This window comes from Juglans regia, chromosome 5, assembly GCF_001411555.2.
Source record: "Juglans regia cultivar Chandler chromosome 5, Walnut 2.0, whole genome shotgun sequence".
NCBI lineage: Eukaryota > Viridiplantae > Streptophyta > Magnoliopsida > Fagales > Juglandaceae > Juglans > Juglans regia.
In genome coordinates this window covers 7,011,717-7,029,392 of record NC_049905.1, presented here as the reverse complement: position 1 = coordinate 7,029,392, position 17,676 = coordinate 7,011,717, and the positions used below count along the sequence as shown (strand labels likewise).

Genomic DNA, 17,676 nt, shown 5'->3' with positions numbered 1-17,676 from the left:
TCAACAAAGATGACTTTAGAGACATTATTGTAATTTAAAAAAGAATAGGGACAAAATGTCCAGGTCTACGTGGGTAGTCACCATTCGAGGATTGTACGTAGACGGACTTATATATATATATATATATATAATCATTTACTTGGGTAGAAAATGAGTCACTTCATTTAAGATTCACAGGCCTAAAAACTCTAAAGAATCTGTCACAAAAGAACCATGACGAGAGAGAGAGAGAGAATAAGATAAATCTTAAAAAGACTTCATTGATTTTATTGAAATATAAAATTGAAATAAAAAGAAACCTCGGAATTTTCTTATTACATCAAAGATTGACGTGATGCCATCTCTTCCTCTAGAGCAACATGGATGATGATCAGCTTAAATTAAACTGCATGCAAAATGATAGAAACTTAAAATTTCACAAACAAAAAAGAAAGAGAGGTGGGTGCATGCGTGGGTGGTAAAAGAGAAGGCAGTACTGCTGCTTGGCATTTGCCACCACCATTTATGAACTAGAATTTAGAAATAAAGCCTTATTGCAGAGACATCGCAGATAGATCGAAGTACTATATATACAAAAAAACATCTTGATCAGCTTGAAAATCCATGCATGCATGCATGCATGCATTCTTGATCTCTGAGTAACTTTTAAGAAGTATTCTCCTCTTTTCTTGGACTTGCGCCTGTAGCTTTTGCAAACCTCTTGCATGCTGTATTTGATGGAGCTCTCAATTGGCCCACATTAACTACTACTCATGATCTCTCTAAATTTGAAATGGGAATTATAACCAAAGTTTAATTTTCCGGTGCTTCACAAAATGGATGATGATGATCATATATAATAATATTGTAAGAACTACGTACGTGCTACACTTATGGATATTGCACCATCCTTTTAATTAGTTTGGGATCCATGTAAATCCCAAACCACGTAGCCAGCTCAAGCATTCAGGCTAGCTCCTGAGGATAGTTTAACACCCAAGTTGCTGGTTGTTTCATCTGTCATCAAAATTGCAGGAATAATTAATTTCTTTTCTTAACCGCAAGCATTCTGTATTTCAACGATCTAACGAAATCGGATAGTCCAATCCTAAAGAGAGATGACATATCAGGTGAGTCGGCATACAACTTTTGATACTATCTAAATAGGATCTCCATATAAACTAAGTAGGTCCCACAAAAACAATTGATCATTCCGTCATTATAAGAAAATTGTTTATTTGTAACTAGTTATTTTTTGTAAAATGGTTATTTTCTATTAAAATGATTGTGTTTTCGTCACAAATAATTTATATCACAAGAGAAATGATACTTGCAGTCGTGAGCGTGCAGTCGCCGTGCAGTCGCTTTGAAAAAAGTGAATAAATAAGGGACCCACCTGAAAAGAAATTAATTTTTTAATAGTGGACCCCACTCTTTTTCAAAGCGACTGCACGACGTTTGCACATTCCACGACTGTATGTAGTATTACTCATATCACAAATACTCATTTTTCTTGTACTGCGTATCTCTCACAATTACATATTGGAATATCTAATTCGATTAGGTAATTAGAGTAAAAGTGATAAGTGTTAATCATGTTATAATTATTGCTAATTAACTTAAGAACTAATGAATCTAGATGAACCTAATCCGAAAGATGACAAGAAATTAGAAAGTTGCTTTCTGCATGGGTACATAGGCACTTACTCATGGGGATGTTATCGACAAAAAAGCAAGCACCAATGACAAGGTAGCATAGGAAAAGTATGACTCCTTTCATGTAATGCGAGGTTCCATCCTGAAAAGTACAACAATAATGGCATATATATAGGCATCGTCATGTGTTGGTACTGTTATTAACGTTAAAAACTTGTCCACAATGCTTAACAGGATCAGATCAAAGACATCTATATAGAGAATTGATAAATAAATAAATAAAAAGAAGTCATACCTGTAAAGTGAAGGCTGTGATAATGATCGTAAAAGCAAGAGAACCAGTTTCAAGAAGACTGAAATCAAGATCCATGCGGATACCCATTATCCAAGCAACAATTACGCTTAGAGGAACCTAAAAAAATCGATAGATAATTGGATTTGTTAATTATTTGGGTAATAAATTTGGTGAAGGATTTATTTATTTATTTTATTGTTATTTATTTGGTGAGTTTTAGTATAGAGTAATGCTATATACAGTTGTGGAGTACGCAAGCGTCGTGCAATCATTTTGAAAAAGAGTATGGTCTATTATTAAAAAATTAATTTTTTTATGTAGGTCTGGTATATATTTATTTTTTTCAAAATGATTGCACAACCCTTACGTACTTACAATTGCATTAACTATCATTTCTCTTTGGGATATATGTTAAAGGCAATCTTACCACAAACATGGAAATTTGAGTTGCAGATCCCAGAGCCACACCAAGAGATATGTCCTGCACGATATCCAGAATTCTCAATACTTAAAAAATCAAATTAGCATAGATTCAATAAAGGCAATATAGGTAGAAAGAAATCTTGTATATTTCATACCAACTTGTTCTTGAATGCAAAGATGATCGATCCAGCATGTTCTGCTGCATTTCCAACGATTGGTAGCAAAATTATGCTTATGAAGCTAACAGAAATTCCCCAAGAGTCCGATGCGGCCTAATTAATTGGTTTTATATTAAAAATTAAACTATTTTACAAATCAAATCTTATTATATCAATAAATATATATAATTTTTATTTATATTGCGGAGAAGGCTTGCATGTATATATACCTCGATGGTTCCCACGACGTACTCCGATAGCACAGCTATGATGATCGTCATGCCAACCAGCCAAGCAAAGGCACTCCAAAATCCTATAACTGCCTTCTCTTCCTCCTCGTCATCCTGTCCAATTTGCATTGAAATTAAAGTACATACATTCCTAAACTTTTTGGTATTTTTGTCCAGTTCTTTAATATAGATTGTATGTGTAAAAGGATTAATTAATTTATCATGGGTAAAATATAAAACAACTGAATAATTAATTTTTATAATTAAGGTCACAAAAATGGAAAAGCGAATAATCTTTGTATGGAAAATTTTTACTTTTCATCATTTTAATTATCATCACGATCATTTTTCGTGATGTAACATGATCGAGTAGTTGGAAGGATCGATATTAAATGGAGTTTGTATATATATAAAACTTTTTTTTTTATCATTTCATATATATATATATGGTTGGATTGGCTATATAATTGACCACAATGAATTTTACTGTTAATTAAGATATATATTAATCATGTTTTCATGATCTTGGCTTTGTGGTATGTATATATAGGATTATTAATCACCTCTTGTGATTCAAAAATTTCCCTGTGGGTTTTTAATTGGAAGAAGATGTATGCAATGTATGCTATAAGCATGACAATGCTGCTTGCTCTTGACAACTGAAGGGTATAGCGATCTGTGAAATTGTCAACCCCGGAGGCCGCATACTTGAACATCAAGGGCAATAGGTGGCATAGCAATCCAAGCAACAGGAGGAGCGAGTTCACATCCGCCTGTTTCTGTTATACCGAAAAAAATATAAATGAATTTGTATCAAAACGGTAATAACAAAACTCAAAATACCGATAATTTTTCTGTGCTATATGATATATATGAAATGTTCATATCAATAATGTTCTCGATCTGTGTTTCAATAAACAGATTTGTAAATAACTATAAAAAAAACGAGCATTTGTAAATGATAATTTGCGATGAGAATGACTATTTGTGATGAAAACAAACTCATTTTAACAGAAAATAATAGTTTGTCACAAATAAATAATTTTTTTATAATGAATTTATAAAATAATTGATTAATATCGTGTTCTTACTCTGTCGTATCTTTGTTCCTTTTTAATGTTGGCCAAGCCTCCGCAGAGGAGAGAGGTGCCAAGAACAAGAAGAAGGTTGGAAAGGATGGAACCCAAGAGGGAGTACTTGACAACATGTATTTTGTTTTCGTGAAGAGCAAATAGTGCAATTATTAGCTCCGTTGCATTCCCACACGTTGCATTCAGAAGCCCTCCAACTGCATATATATATATATATAAAATCCAACACTTCATGTTATTTTAGTCCATTTCAATGAAGATATATGGATTCGATTACGAATCATGAGTTATGAATGGTACTATTCAAAACAATACCTGTGGGACCAGTGTAGTATGCGATTTGCCTACAGTTTTGTTATGGGAAAAACATGTTAGAAATTTCACTTTGTTGTTATAAACGTCGGAAAAAATGACACATATCGATTAAACTGCGAACTCACTCAGTCAGGAAGCTGACACGTTCAGCAAGCGGGGCGAGTCCAAGTAAGCTCGAGGCAAATATCCAAGGCTAAAAATAAATATAGGTCAATAATATCAAGATCGAGTCGAGTCGAGTCGAGTTTATTACAAGCTATATAACATCTATCTGAACTAAAAAGAACATGCAGTACTACTTACTCTTCCGAAATTATGGAAGTCTGCAACAACAGCTAGAGGAATGGCGGGGAAGAGTATGGCAAGCTTGGTGCCAAGGACCACCTCTTGCAAATTAGCCAACAATTGTCTAAGCATTTTGAACCTAATTTTCGAAACAAGTGCTGGATCCGACTTCTTCCGCAAAATGGAGGACGAAACGTTGTGTGCTGATCTTCCATTCCAGAGCTCCTTGTTAACCAATCCCTTAGGCTGATCTCCTCCTCCTCCATCCTCCATGTTGTTCATCAATGCCGCCTCAGCTGCAGCTGCTGGTGGTTGTGAGTCCATGAAGGATATATAATCTATATAAATATGGAGATCAATCGAACGAAACCCAGAAAGAAAGTAGTTCGATCTGATCTCGGACTAGATCTCTTTGTGATATTATTCATGGGGATCTTATATAGGGGAATGAGATTGATTGACTGATTGATTGGAAAACGTAGAGGGCCGTACTGTTCATCATCATGTATTTGTTTGGTGTAGCTAGCTTCCGGGAATTTTCGCAGCCCTTGTTTCCATTCTTGCATGAACCTCAATGTACGTACTTGACATGTAGCCTCCCTCGATCTACATGCAGGTGTTTGCTTTGCTTTGCTAGCAACATGTACTTTAATCGAAAGACGTTGGAAATGAAGGAATAGTACTGTAGTTCTACGTAGTACTTTTTATGTATCATATGATCAAAATTAGAAACTAGCGTACGTACTAGATTGGACAATATATATATATATATATATATATATCTATGCAGGGAGACAGACAAATAGAAGGCGTTCTGTGTAACGTACGTACAGTAAACTTAATTGGATGATCATGAATATCATCTGATCTCAGGAAATTTCTATTCCTGTTTTGGGTAGATTTTGGAAAAGTACCGGCATTGCTCGTCGGTGGTATAATATATATATATATATATATATATAATATTTATTGAATATTTAATATTTTTTTTAAAAAATTTACGTGAATAATAATACTATTTCTGATCTCTGAGATCGGATCCGCCAAGAAATTGGACAAAAATTAATTTGGAGGATATTAGTCCGTATATATAATTTGTAAAGATTTTATGAAGATTAATGCTATATATTGGATTACCAGATTCTTTGTATTGTTCTCAAATACTATTAATTACCCTTTCATTTATATATAGCTGCCACTTTCCTTTCATTCAATGGTATTTAGTGCATTGATTGGATGATGATGTTGCTGTAATTAATCTAATTGGTGATGATCGTGAAGAAAACGTTGTACGATTGATATTGCTGGCATTTTGACCAATTAAAATTTATTGATCTTCAATAAGGATTTGTATCTAAAATAGAGTAACGCTACGTATAATAATCATGGAGTGCGTAAAAATTGTGCAATTGGTTTGAAAAAGAGTGAGATCTGCTATTAAAAAATTAATTTTTTTTTTCATATGAATTGACTCATATTTATTCATTTTTTTCAAAGTGATTGTACGGTCCTTATATACTCACAACTACAATTATCATGAAAAAATATATTTGCAACCGTGAACTGTGTAACCTCTGCGTAATCGTTTTGAAAAAAGTGAATAAAACATGGGACTCACATAAAAAAAATTAATTTTTTAATAATATACCTCATTCTTTTTTAAAGTATTTACACACTTTACAGTTGTATATAAAATTATTTGTAAAAAATCTGGGTATTAAAGACAATCTAGACTCTCTCCCAAAATCAAGCCACCTAAACGAATCGTTAGTTCATCGAGAAATTACTTGTGAAAAGTTATGTTTGTCTATGGAATTAATAACATATCGAGAAATTACTTGTGAAAAGCCATTTATTGCTTATAGTTCATTTCAAATTTTTTATTTTTTTTATCATTTTTTTAAATATTTTTTTAACATCCTTAACCATTAAGAAAAAATTAAAAAAATATATAATTTTACCAATAGTCATTTCCTTAATAATTAAGTAAAATAAAAAATTAAATATAAAATAAACGGTAAGAAGGTAGGACAAGGAGGGAATGTTATAAAGGGAGCAGCAATATTTTTGGTACCTAAAGGCTAAAACCGTACCCCCGAGTTAGAAATTTCGAGGAATTTTCAGGGCATCCTCGAAGAGAATCAAACGGCAATCGTATTAATTTCAGATTAATCATCAAAAAATGGACAACGAAAAAAAAGGGGCATGAACTGTCATTTGTATGTGACTGGAGTCTGGTTTTGGTACAAAAAAATAAAAAATAAAATAAAGACGCATTGGAGGAAGTTTCCTAGCATGCACTGATCTGCCGTCTAAACTGGCCGGTGACCCCTGAATTTCAATACTGCCATTTTTACAACACTAGCTACGAAACAGAAGCTTTTTGACTCAATATGTTCGATAAATGATGCACATTATAAAGGATAAAAACTTACCCATTTTGGTTCATTTTAATCTGTCGTGTGGTTGAGCCATATTCATGTTTTGTACCACAAAATTGGAAGAATTCCACCCAATTGTGTGGATTAGAACACGTGACTTCTCATTCTGTTTTGTGTATAACATTCCATCACACTTTCAAATTTGATGTCCACAGCAATTGACACTAGGCATAATAAGAGTTGTTCCGATGGCTAGTTAATCAACATAAATTAGAGATTGAGATTGAGATTGAAAAAAGATGCAATGTAGAGAGAAAACTCTAAGAATAAGGTTTTTTCATAAAAATCGAAAACTAGATCCGAAGCTCACAAGCTAGGCTTATATAGCTAAGAAAATACAAGATCTTGAGATTTTTTATCCGAAAAGGTAAAAATAAACTAGATCAGTTGATTTCAGGATCGAAAGGGGATCGCCCGACATAGATAGTGTGTGCCCAGAAGAGATTTTCAAATTGGAATCATACATGATGATAATATTTATAGCTAAAGTTATGGCCAAAATACTGACACGTATGCAATATTATTCAAATTAGAGCAATTTTCACATTTTCCTGTCATATTTACACTAATCTACCTTCTCGAGGTAGTCCAACACTATCCACATGGATCTGCCAGCTCAGCATCATCACATTCGGATTCCCCCACACCAGTAGCTCACTCTATCAATACTGACTTATGACTTAATACTATGTCTTACATAATATGAAGCTATTTTAATCTAGCATATCGGTCGTCTCTTCTGTGATTTGAATTCTTGATGCAGTCTCTTTTTTTATATCAATTATTAAAAATCTAACTATTGATCCAAAAGTATTATGACTATTGCATACTAACTTTAATATTACAAAAGAAAGACTTACTTGTTGAGCTACAATTTAGACGATGCCGGCCTGATCTGAAGTTTTTAGTCAAAAGGTCTGGCCTCAACAATGTTCTAATATTAATTGCTTTCAATCTTATGACCATTATGTCATGATGTCATTGAAATGCTTTTTTTGCATAATCTCCCCACTCACCAGTTTGTGATTTTGATTTAATTCTCATTGTCATTCAAATGCCACATGACACGATAATCTCTGAAAAAGAAATCAATTTTGATTTTGTTCATAGTCCTATAATCTGATATCAACCCCCCCCCCCCTCTCTCTCTCCCTCTCTCTCTCATGAGAGATGTCCAAAGATACCGTAACAAGTATCATTTTGTATTAGAGTATTGGCATCGATCTAGCTAAAATCATCTCTAAAATTTAGTTAAAAGTACATGTTTTATATAAAATTAAAAATATTCAAGATATAACCATACATTGGATTAGCCCATATAATAATATAATTTTTTTTTTATATATTTTACAATTATACTAACTATATGTTAATTAATAATTTAACTTTTAAATAACTTATTGTTTCCCAACTATTTTTTTTCAACCTAATTAACCAACACATACCCCATCTACAATTCTTGTGAGAAATGTCTTTGTCATCTAATAGCAATTCATACACATTCATCATATCCAATAAACTTAGTGCAAATATGAAAAATCTGTATCATAATAATCTGGAAAAATCTGTATCATAATAATATAGAAAAATATTTTTTTTCAATTTCCTCTTGTGGGAGAAATGCAAGCATAAAGCCTATAATACAGCAAAATTCAACCATGTATTCCTAAGTTTCTAGAGCCAAACCATCATAAATTAATTAGAAATTAGTCAATATATATATAATCAAATACGAGAGAGAGAGGATGAGAGAGAGAGAGAGATGGTTACAATGGAAAAAAATTTAAAATAAAAAATTCTTTTTGATTATGAACAGTAACTATCTAAGCTTAAAGAAGAGCTTGGAGTTACCATGGCTCAAAAGTGGAGTTGAGGAGCTTTGCCTACTCCAATTCAGACTATTTCAATCATAGCTAGACAAAATTTGAAGATGTATTAACATTTGACTAAACCAATATCAGTACTCTTAATTAGTCATTTGGCCTCTATATGCATGCGATGTTATAAAAACCGTACACGGATTTCTCTAATTTTGTTCTCTAAATGATAGTCATAAAAAGGGTGGAGCCTGTAAATATAATATCGACATTTTGTCGACGTTATAAGTTTTGTTTCAGTCCTCCTCGAGGCCCAGGAGGATAGAAGCACCACGTGCTTTAAGCAAATCTGGATCAAAATTCCATGCGTGGCTTGTCCGCTTCACCATATACATATGCATCTTTGCCTTCCAGAATCCAAACTCCGTTAATATAAAGAGTAGTGCTGGTGTGCGTTCCGATATAAATTTCACATTTTAATTTTTTAAAATATTTTTTAAAAATTAATATATTAATATATTAAAAATTACTTTCTTACTAATTAAGCAAAAAAATAATAAAAAATACATCAACGGTTAAAATGAAAAAACGAACTCATAAAACATACTATCATTTTTCATATAAAAAAAATTAAAATTAATATAAAAAATAACTTTTTTATTATAGATAATACTTCTTCAAAGAGAATATATATAAAGTTACACATTATTTACTTCCTCGTATATATCCATGTGTTAACGCATTGAAAATATTCATCATGCGGAAGCTTCATATATCAATTAGAATAAAAAAATTATTTTGTATTTTCAGCTAAGATAGTCTGCCATAACATGCATAATTACTAATAAATAACACAACTGATGCTAAATCTTTTTATAGAAGTTTTCCTGAGGACCGTGAACTTCTATAAAAGAATTTAAAATATATATATATATAATGAGTTTTTTTTTTTAAAGTAATGATATAGTTTTAGAGTGTACAAATCTCACGTATTACTTTTAAAAAAAATATAGAGTTTGTCATTAAAAAATAATTTTTTCATATGAATATTAGATTTATCTATTTTTTTTAAAGGTAGTGCATTGTGCTTGCATACTTTTATTAATGAATTTTTAAATAATATCATTTCTTTATTTTTTTATGAATGATTTTTTAAATAATATTAAATATTTCATAAATTAAAATTTTATTTTAAATTTTAAATTATTAATTTTCAAATTCATCAAATTAGAGCCATATTGCTCGTTGAGCGGTGCTCCTCTTCCGCCTGAGTAACACCACTCATCTATATAGTTAGTTTGTTTTGAACTTTTTTTTTTAATTTTTTTCATATTTTTTTAATATATTTAAATATTTTTAAAAAATAAAAAAATATATCAATACATTTAAAATAACTATCTTAAGAGTGCGGTTACTCTGCCGTCCCAACTTGACAGTTGGGTATACTGCTCAACGTAAAAAAAAAAAAAATTTCATAATTTTTTAATATATTTAAATATATTTAAAAAATAAAAAAATATACTAATATATTTAAAAATAATTTTTTAATCACTAAAATATGAAAAAAAAAAAAAAAAATTTGACCGGCGGTCAAATAGAGGGAGCAAACAAAGTGGACATGCTAGTATTTTCCAAAGTAGTATTTCTCTTGCTCGTTTTAGAAAAAAGGGGGAAGTGTAGTCATCGAAACCGCACGGAGAGGGAAGGGGGAAGATAAGAGAGAAGTCGAAGAAGCAAACCCTAGAAGAAATGGCGGAGAAATTGGCACCGGAGAAGCGCCACAGCTTCGTACACAACGGTCTCTCTCTCTCTCTGCTTCCTGAATCTCTTGGTTCTGTTTGATTTTGGTTTCGTCGATTGAAGCTGCGTTCAGATTTTTCTTTTCTAAAATTTCCATTTGATTTTCAGGTCAGGAGGTGTTCGAGTGGGACCAGACTCTGGACGAGGTAAATATGTACATAAACCTTCCACCTAACGTCCTTTCGAAGCAATTCTACTGCAAGATTCAGTCGAAACACGTCGAAGTCGGCATCAAGGGCAACCCTCCGTACCTTAATGTCCGTTTCCGTTTCCGTGAAAACTGTTTGTTTCTTTTGATTGTGATTTTGCTTTTGATTAAATTGGCTTATATTGGTCGCTTATCTGTTTGAATTATTGGGTTTTGTGTCTCAGCACGAGCTTACAAGTCCAGTGAAGACGGACTCTTCTTTCTGGACCATAGGTAATATTTTGTCTTCTTCAAATTATGCTTCTTTGTAGCATATAAGGGAACGTTTGGTTCGCGAGAAACTTTAGGTGAAGTAAATAAAGAATAAAGAATTTTAGAGACATTTAGGATATCTTTTCTATATTAAAAAATACACGCAGTTTTTTATGGGCTTTTTTTTTTGGCCATTCCTGAAATGAAAACTAAGAGCAGAATCAGGGAACAATGTTTTTAGAGCATGTGTTTGTTTTTTTTTTTCCCTGCAAATCTCAGCAAGTACTTGGAAAGTTTTTGTATATTTAGTGTTTCTAACATATTTTGCATTAATCTGGGTTTCGATTGGCAGAGGATGATATAATGCACCTAACGCTGCAGAAGAGGGACAAAGGTCAGACCTGGTCTTCACCCATTGTGGGTCAGGGTCAGCTGGATCCTTACGCAACCGATCTTGAGCAAAAGCGTCTCATGCTTCAGAGATTTCAAGAAGAGGTGAAATGATACTTATCCACAATAGATCGTGCAATCTGGACTTATAATACTTGTCAAGTTCACTCTATTATGCTTGATGAATATATTGTTCAGGCCACCTAACCAGCTCATTCATATCTGAATGTGAATTTTATCTCAAATCCTTTTTATAAGCAAAAATTTATTTATTTTTTATAATATAAGCAAAAAGTTATTAATATCAATAGGCGTAACCAAGTACACTGGGTGTATACAAGAGAGAACACCTAGCCCATAATAGAGTACCCCTAATGACCAGTAAGTCCATCCAATATACACCAAGCCCGATTGGGATCAAACGCTCCTCCCCGCAGCAAAGCAATTGTAACTACCCCAACCCCTTGTTTCTACAAAACTAAGACACCACCCAAAACTCCCTTAGAAGCTACATTCTACATGTTACACCCTAAATTAATACTGCGGTTGACTTTGATTAAAAGCACTCTCTCTAACTTACCCACCTATTTCTTGTCTCTGTTCCCGCTTCCTACAAAGATGGCTAATAGAATTGAGAAGTTACAAAGGGATTTTTTATGGAGCGGTTTGGGGGAAGAGTTCAAATTCTACCTGGTTAATTGGTCTACAGTTTGTACCCCAATTTCTGGGGGAGGTTTGGGGATTCGCCACTTGCTGAAATTCAATCAAGCCCTCTTGGGTAAGTGGTTGTGGAGGTACCAAAATGAAAGGGAGGCTTTTTGGAGGGAGGTCATAGTTTCTCAGTTTGGGGAAGCTTGGGGAGGATGGTGTTCGAATGAGGTTCGAGGCACTTATGGAGTGGGTTTATGGAAAAACATTAGGAGTTTTTGGGGGACATTCCGTGATCAGGAACATTTTGTTGTAGGCGATGGTTCGCGTATCCGTTTTTGGTTTGATATATGGTGTGGTAACCATTGTCTACGAGATACTTTTCCTACCATCTTTGCGCTTGCAAGAGATAAGGAGGCATCGATTGCCTTTCTTTATTCTTCAGCAAATGGCACCCCTCAATGGAATATTGACTTCATTAGGGCAGCCCATGACTGGGAATTGGAGTCTTTTACGGAGTTTTTTGCGGCTTTATATTCTGTAAGTATTCCAGGAGGCTCCGGTGATAAGTTGTATTGGAATCTTTCTAAGAAAGGTATCTTCTCGGTCAGTTCCTTTTATCAAAAGCTTACGAACCCCGGTTTGTCTATATTTCCGTGGAAGAGTATATGGAAGACGAAAGCTCCTTCAAAAGCAGCCTTCTTTGTCTGGACAGCGTCTTTGGACAAGATTCTTACCATTGATAATTTGAGGAAACGACGGGTCATTATTCTAGATTGGTGTTGTATGTGTAAGAAGCAGGGGGAGTCTGTCGATCATTTGCTTTTACACTGTGAGGTGGCTAAGGCTGTATGGGATGATGTTTTCTTAAGAGTCGGACTGTCTTGAGTTATGCCTTGGAGATTGGTGGATTTCCTCGCTAGCTGGACAGGACTACACGGAGATTTTCAGGTAGCGGCAATTTGGAGATTGGTACCAATATGCCTGTGTTGGTGCATTTGGAGGGAGAGAAATGCTAGATGTTTTGATGATCAAGAGAGAACTAGGGACGAGCTTAAAGTTTTCTTTTTTAAGACATTGTTCCTATGGGCGGGGGCTATAGTTTGTAACGGACGTAGTGTCTATGATCTCCTTCTTTCTATTGTTTCTTCTAGCTAGTTGTGTTTTCATGTATACTTCCTGTGTACCTGGGCTATGCCTATTTTTATGAATATATTATCTTTGATTACCGATCAAAAAAAAATTAATACTGCACCCCTTCCTATAAGGACGGAGGAAGACTTCATGCCCTCCCTCTAGTCCTTCCTCGACTTGAACTACCTCCCTTAGTGTCGTAGTTGATTGCCCAAGTAAGACGCTTTAACTCCTTGCTCTTCTTAAATCTTGATTTTGTTTCAAGTAGGTGGCCTACCTCAATAGCAGTGAGTAGTGCTATGAATTGGTCGTCAAATCCTCCACATGTAATTCCCACACACTGCTGTATTTCGTTAACATTTTGCAGAACCCAATCCGATGATGAACCAGCTAACGGAGGAAGAGATATCAAGGGGACAACATCTTCCCCAGACTCGGCTCCCAACTGTACACTAGGCCCTAAAATTCCTCCTCCCAAGGCACCAACGACAAGCCCAAAATTTCCTCCACACCATCCCCTACATTCAAATGCCATAGGTCCACAACAGCACCCTTATTACTATCACAAGATGCCTGAAGAGATACTGACAAATTGGTTCTCTGTCATGAGTGGTGAGGCCATGGTCACCATTGGAGGTTTTGGGTTGACGACAAACCCACAAATTTCCTCCTCCGATGTGGGTGTTGTCATTTCTTCGGTGAGAGCTAGAGATGCGTCACCCCTCAACGATCCATTCTGTGCCACTTCGGTAGACCCTACATTTCCCTCAAGCCTCGGCGTTACACTTAGCTCTGGTGAGGGTGCCATCATTTCTTCAGGGAGAACGCTGACACGTGGCAAAGGGCATTCCATTTCGCCGATACCCGGCATAGAACCTACTTTGAATGACCCTATTTTCCTTTTGATCCTCCACACTCTTCTAGATCTGGTTATAGGGACTGGGCTGAACCCGACTTTCTATTTTCTTTTATTTGATTTTAACGAATTCCAGCCTATGATGGATTCCCTCTTATTGGGCCTTACTACCTTGTTACCTCCAGCTGAAAGCAAGTCAATTTTTGTAGATAAAAAAGCAATTGTTGCCTCAAATTCTACAAGTTAGTTTTTCATCTCCTTTAATGTACTAAGCATCTCTCTTTCAGCCATATTGCCATAGTCAGACTCCTTCTGTTGGTTTTGGCCTTGCATGGTCTGCATAGTCTCCAGGCCACTTTCACAGTTAGGATTGTTCATTTGGGTTCCAGCCCAGGAACCTGGGTTTCAAACCCAGGCCGGAACTCGGGTTTCAAATCCGGGCCAGAACCTGGACCGGGTTAGCCTCCAGCTCGGGAACCTGGGTTTCAAACTCGGGCCGGAACTCAGGTTTCAAATCCGGGCTGGAACCCAGACTAGGTTAACACGGGTCAGACCCATGTCGGAAAAAAACCTGGTTCGGAAACCAGGTTTTTATTTTTATTTTTTATTTACACATAAAAGCCTACATTGTTTAGATCTATACTTCATACCAACAAAAGCAACCTGCCTATTCAAATCCTCACCTAATTTCTTCATATTAATAGTATTATATAATATAAAAATCAGACGAGCAAAATTAAAAAGTCTTTAAAAAAAAACACAGAGAGAGAGAGAGAGAGTCACATTGGCTCGAAGAAAACGAAAAGAGCATGAATAAAGGTGTGGTGCTCTCCGCAGATGTACGATTAGTAATGGCAGCAAGTAGTGAAGAGATGGTCTCAGAGGAGTTAGAGAAAAAGGAGGCAGACGATGAGAGGCTAAAGACATTGCTAGAAAAGTGGGTTCTTGAATCGAGGAAAGGATGTGGTTTCTTAGAGACTTCGATTGCTTAGAGAAAACTGCCTTCTTGTCCTTTGTACGCTTTGCTTGATGTGACTTGACAGCTTCAAAAACTATAACAATTATTGGGAAGGCATTGGTTATCTCTTAGACACGGTCTGCTATCAAAGAAACAAAAAGTTGAATTCCAAGTCAAAAAGACCTGGGTACCCGGTTTCAAACCCGTACCCGGACCGGTCCAGGGAAAAAACCCGATCCGGATGAACAGTCTTATTCATAGTTTTGCCCCTGGAATCAAATTGAGTAGCCAAAGCTTGTGTATTTATGCCTTACCCTGTGTCTTTAGTCAGTACTAGTTTCACCTGTCTTCCTGGGTCCAAACTATCTTTCGGTGGGCTGTTAGAGAGTGATTAACCCAATGAGGCAAGCTTCAGGGAAGGATGATTATCATTAATATAATTTGAATCTAACTACTCAGAAGTTGACTGTAGCGTCATAAGTAGGTTCAGGCTGCGTGTAATGTGTAAAATATAAGGATGCTAGTCTTCACATAGAGCTAAAACATCGGTTCTGATCTCAGGAGAGCAAAATGTTCTACTTTTTCAAGTAAGTTGCTGACTTTTGCTCGAGCCATTTCCCGGTGTTAAAATATGAAGGGACATTAGAAACATCCATATGCAGTTGGGTGAATGGTTATGTTTTTAATAAATATTGACTATTTCTTTCAATTCCACCTTAGATCTTTGATAATTATTCATTTGGTGGCTAAGGCTTCCACGTGTGTCAACCGACTCCATTAAATTCTTGACATGCTTGGTAACATGAGTACTCTTTTCCCGTTTCATCAATTCTGTTTCTTTCTGCAGAACCCAGGTTTCGACTTCTCACAAGCACAATTTTCGGGGGCCTGTCCAGATCCAAGGACTTTTATGGGTGGGGTGCGGACTGGTTGACAATCTTGGTATGATGCATTGCTACTTAAATTTGTATATGTGAGATTATAGTAAATAAAATTATCTTTATCTTATTCCCAACTTAGGTTTAACTGTGATAATGTGATTAGTTTATCTCCAAAGTCCTCATGCAAAGCGCTGTAAGAACTTAATTAACATTTAAATGGCATATGTTGTGGCTTATTTATTCTAATTGCCTGTTCCTCATTACAAATGTAACGTAAAGGATCCCATGTTTCAACCCTGTGTTCCTGACAATATGAGTTAAAAGCTTGTGTATTAGAAGTTATAAACTGGATCCTGGGTCTAAGACTTCAGGTTAGGCAAGTTAAGAAGCAGCAGCGTACTTTTTTTGTTTTTGCCTGTGCCCTGAAACACAAGAAAATTAAGCAAATGCTTTTCAAAGTAATTATTTTCTATTATACCCATCTAATATAGCAAAACATCGTGAACCACAAATGTAGCTTAAAAAAACCAAAGGGAAGAATCATATTCCTTCGTGAAGCATCGGTAAACAAACTAGAATCATGTTCCATGAGTGTCGTGTTGTGTTCTGACAGCATATATTTAAAGGCTCATTTGGATATTGAGATGAGATTATTTTAGATGAGATAAATAAAATATTGTTAGAATATTATTATTATTTTAGAATTTGAAAAAGTTGAATAGTTTGTTATATTTTGTATATAAATTTGAAAATTTTGTAATGATAAGATGAGAAGATGAGGTAGTTTTTGTATCCAAACAAACCATTAGACATGAGTACTCTTACATCCACAAAGGAATTATATAAAACAATCTTACAAATTAACGTGATTTTATCTGATCTGTTGGATCTACTTTACAATAAAATTTTTATAATCTGATAAATCACATCAAGTTATATTAGTTTGTAAGATTATATTTGTATAATTTTTTTGTAATTAGAGTATTTTTCTTTTGACATTACTCTATGGTATTTTATATGCCAGCAATGGATTCTTTGTACGAACCGTGTTAGATGGAAGAATCAGCCGTGGATGCCGTGTTCTCACTATCTATGCAGTTCTAATTTTTGAGTGGTTGTGAAATTGTTTAAGTTGACATTTTTTTAAAGTTTTCGAAAAGAAAAAAAAAATTTGAATAAAAATAATATAAAGTTAAAAAATTATTTGAATATAATTTTTTATTTGAGATTTGGAAATATTGTATTGTTTATTGTGTTTTTTTGTAAGTTTGATAAAATTGTAATGATTAAATAATGATTAGATAAAAGAATTGAAGATTTGAAATTAAAAAGTATTTTATGATGGTGATGTTTAGGAACAAAATATAACATATAAGAATACTTTTATTAGACTTACAATCATTTTACCACAACTTTACTACTCTTAGTGTATTTGTCTTTTTTTTCTTTTAGGTATTTTTTTAATATCTTTAATTATTAAGAAAAAAATTAAAAAATATATAATTTTATTAATAGTTACTTTCTTAATCATTAAATTAAAAAAATTAAAAAAAAATAAAAATAATAGTAAAAGAGTCGTAAGGCTATCATTATTTTACTTTTATTTTCAAATAAGCCCACTCAAACCAAGACGGTGCCGATGTTTAACATCACTACACATGGCTCGGACTCTGAAAATGAGTAATGTTGTTTGAAAGAGAGAGAAAGAGAACTTATGGGGGTGTTCATATGAGTTTCAATCCGGAAATTCAGGTATACTTGGACCGGGACCCGGGTTTCAAACCCGGACTGAGTTGATCCGGGTCAAACTTGGGCCGGAATCCGGATTTCAGGTTCCGGGTTGAACTCGGATTTTTATTTTTTTTTAACACAAAAGCTTTTTTATTATTAATTGGACTTTAAATATTTTGTCTTCATTT

General features: G+C 34.3%; 2 protein-coding genes across 6 annotated transcripts; one reads left to right on the top strand and one right to left on the bottom strand.

The window, feature by feature from the left end:
- Window positions 1-282: 282 nt before the first annotated feature.
- LOC109009840 (vacuolar cation/proton exchanger 3-like) lies at window positions 283-4,859 on the bottom strand. 5 transcript variants are annotated; one of them, XR_001999117.2, is made up of 12 exons: window positions 4,451-4,859; window positions 4,273-4,340; window positions 4,148-4,176; window positions 3,833-4,029; window positions 3,305-3,520; window positions 2,742-2,855; window positions 2,509-2,625; window positions 2,358-2,411; window positions 1,931-2,047; window positions 1,687-1,777; window positions 862-996; window positions 283-761 (listed from the first exon to the last, which is right to left on the bottom strand). XR_001999117.2 is itself a non-coding variant. In XM_018990474.2 (11 exons), exons 1-11 carry the CDS (start codon window positions 4,754-4,756, stop codon window positions 938-940), a joined length of 1,368 nt encoding a protein of 455 aa, XP_018846019.1. In that variant the 5' UTR covers window positions 4,757-4,859; the 3' UTR covers window positions 283-937. The 5 variants fall into 5 exon arrangements, 1 of the variants encoding a protein (XP_018846019.1); XR_001999119.2 differs by having other exon boundaries at window positions 283-385; XR_004801560.1 differs by having other exon boundaries at window positions 875-996.
- Window positions 4,860-10,333: 5,474 nt separating this feature from the next.
- LOC109015374 (nudC domain-containing protein 2-like) lies at window positions 10,334-16,051 on the top strand. Its single transcript, XM_035690288.1, has 5 exons — window positions 10,334-10,488; window positions 10,599-10,747; window positions 10,863-10,911; window positions 11,243-11,385; window positions 15,724-16,051. Exons 1-5 carry the CDS (start codon window positions 10,440-10,442, stop codon window positions 15,808-15,810), a joined length of 477 nt encoding a protein of 158 aa, XP_035546181.1. The 5' UTR covers window positions 10,334-10,439; the 3' UTR covers window positions 15,811-16,051.
- The last annotated feature ends 1,625 nt before the right edge of the window (window positions 16,052-17,676 follow it).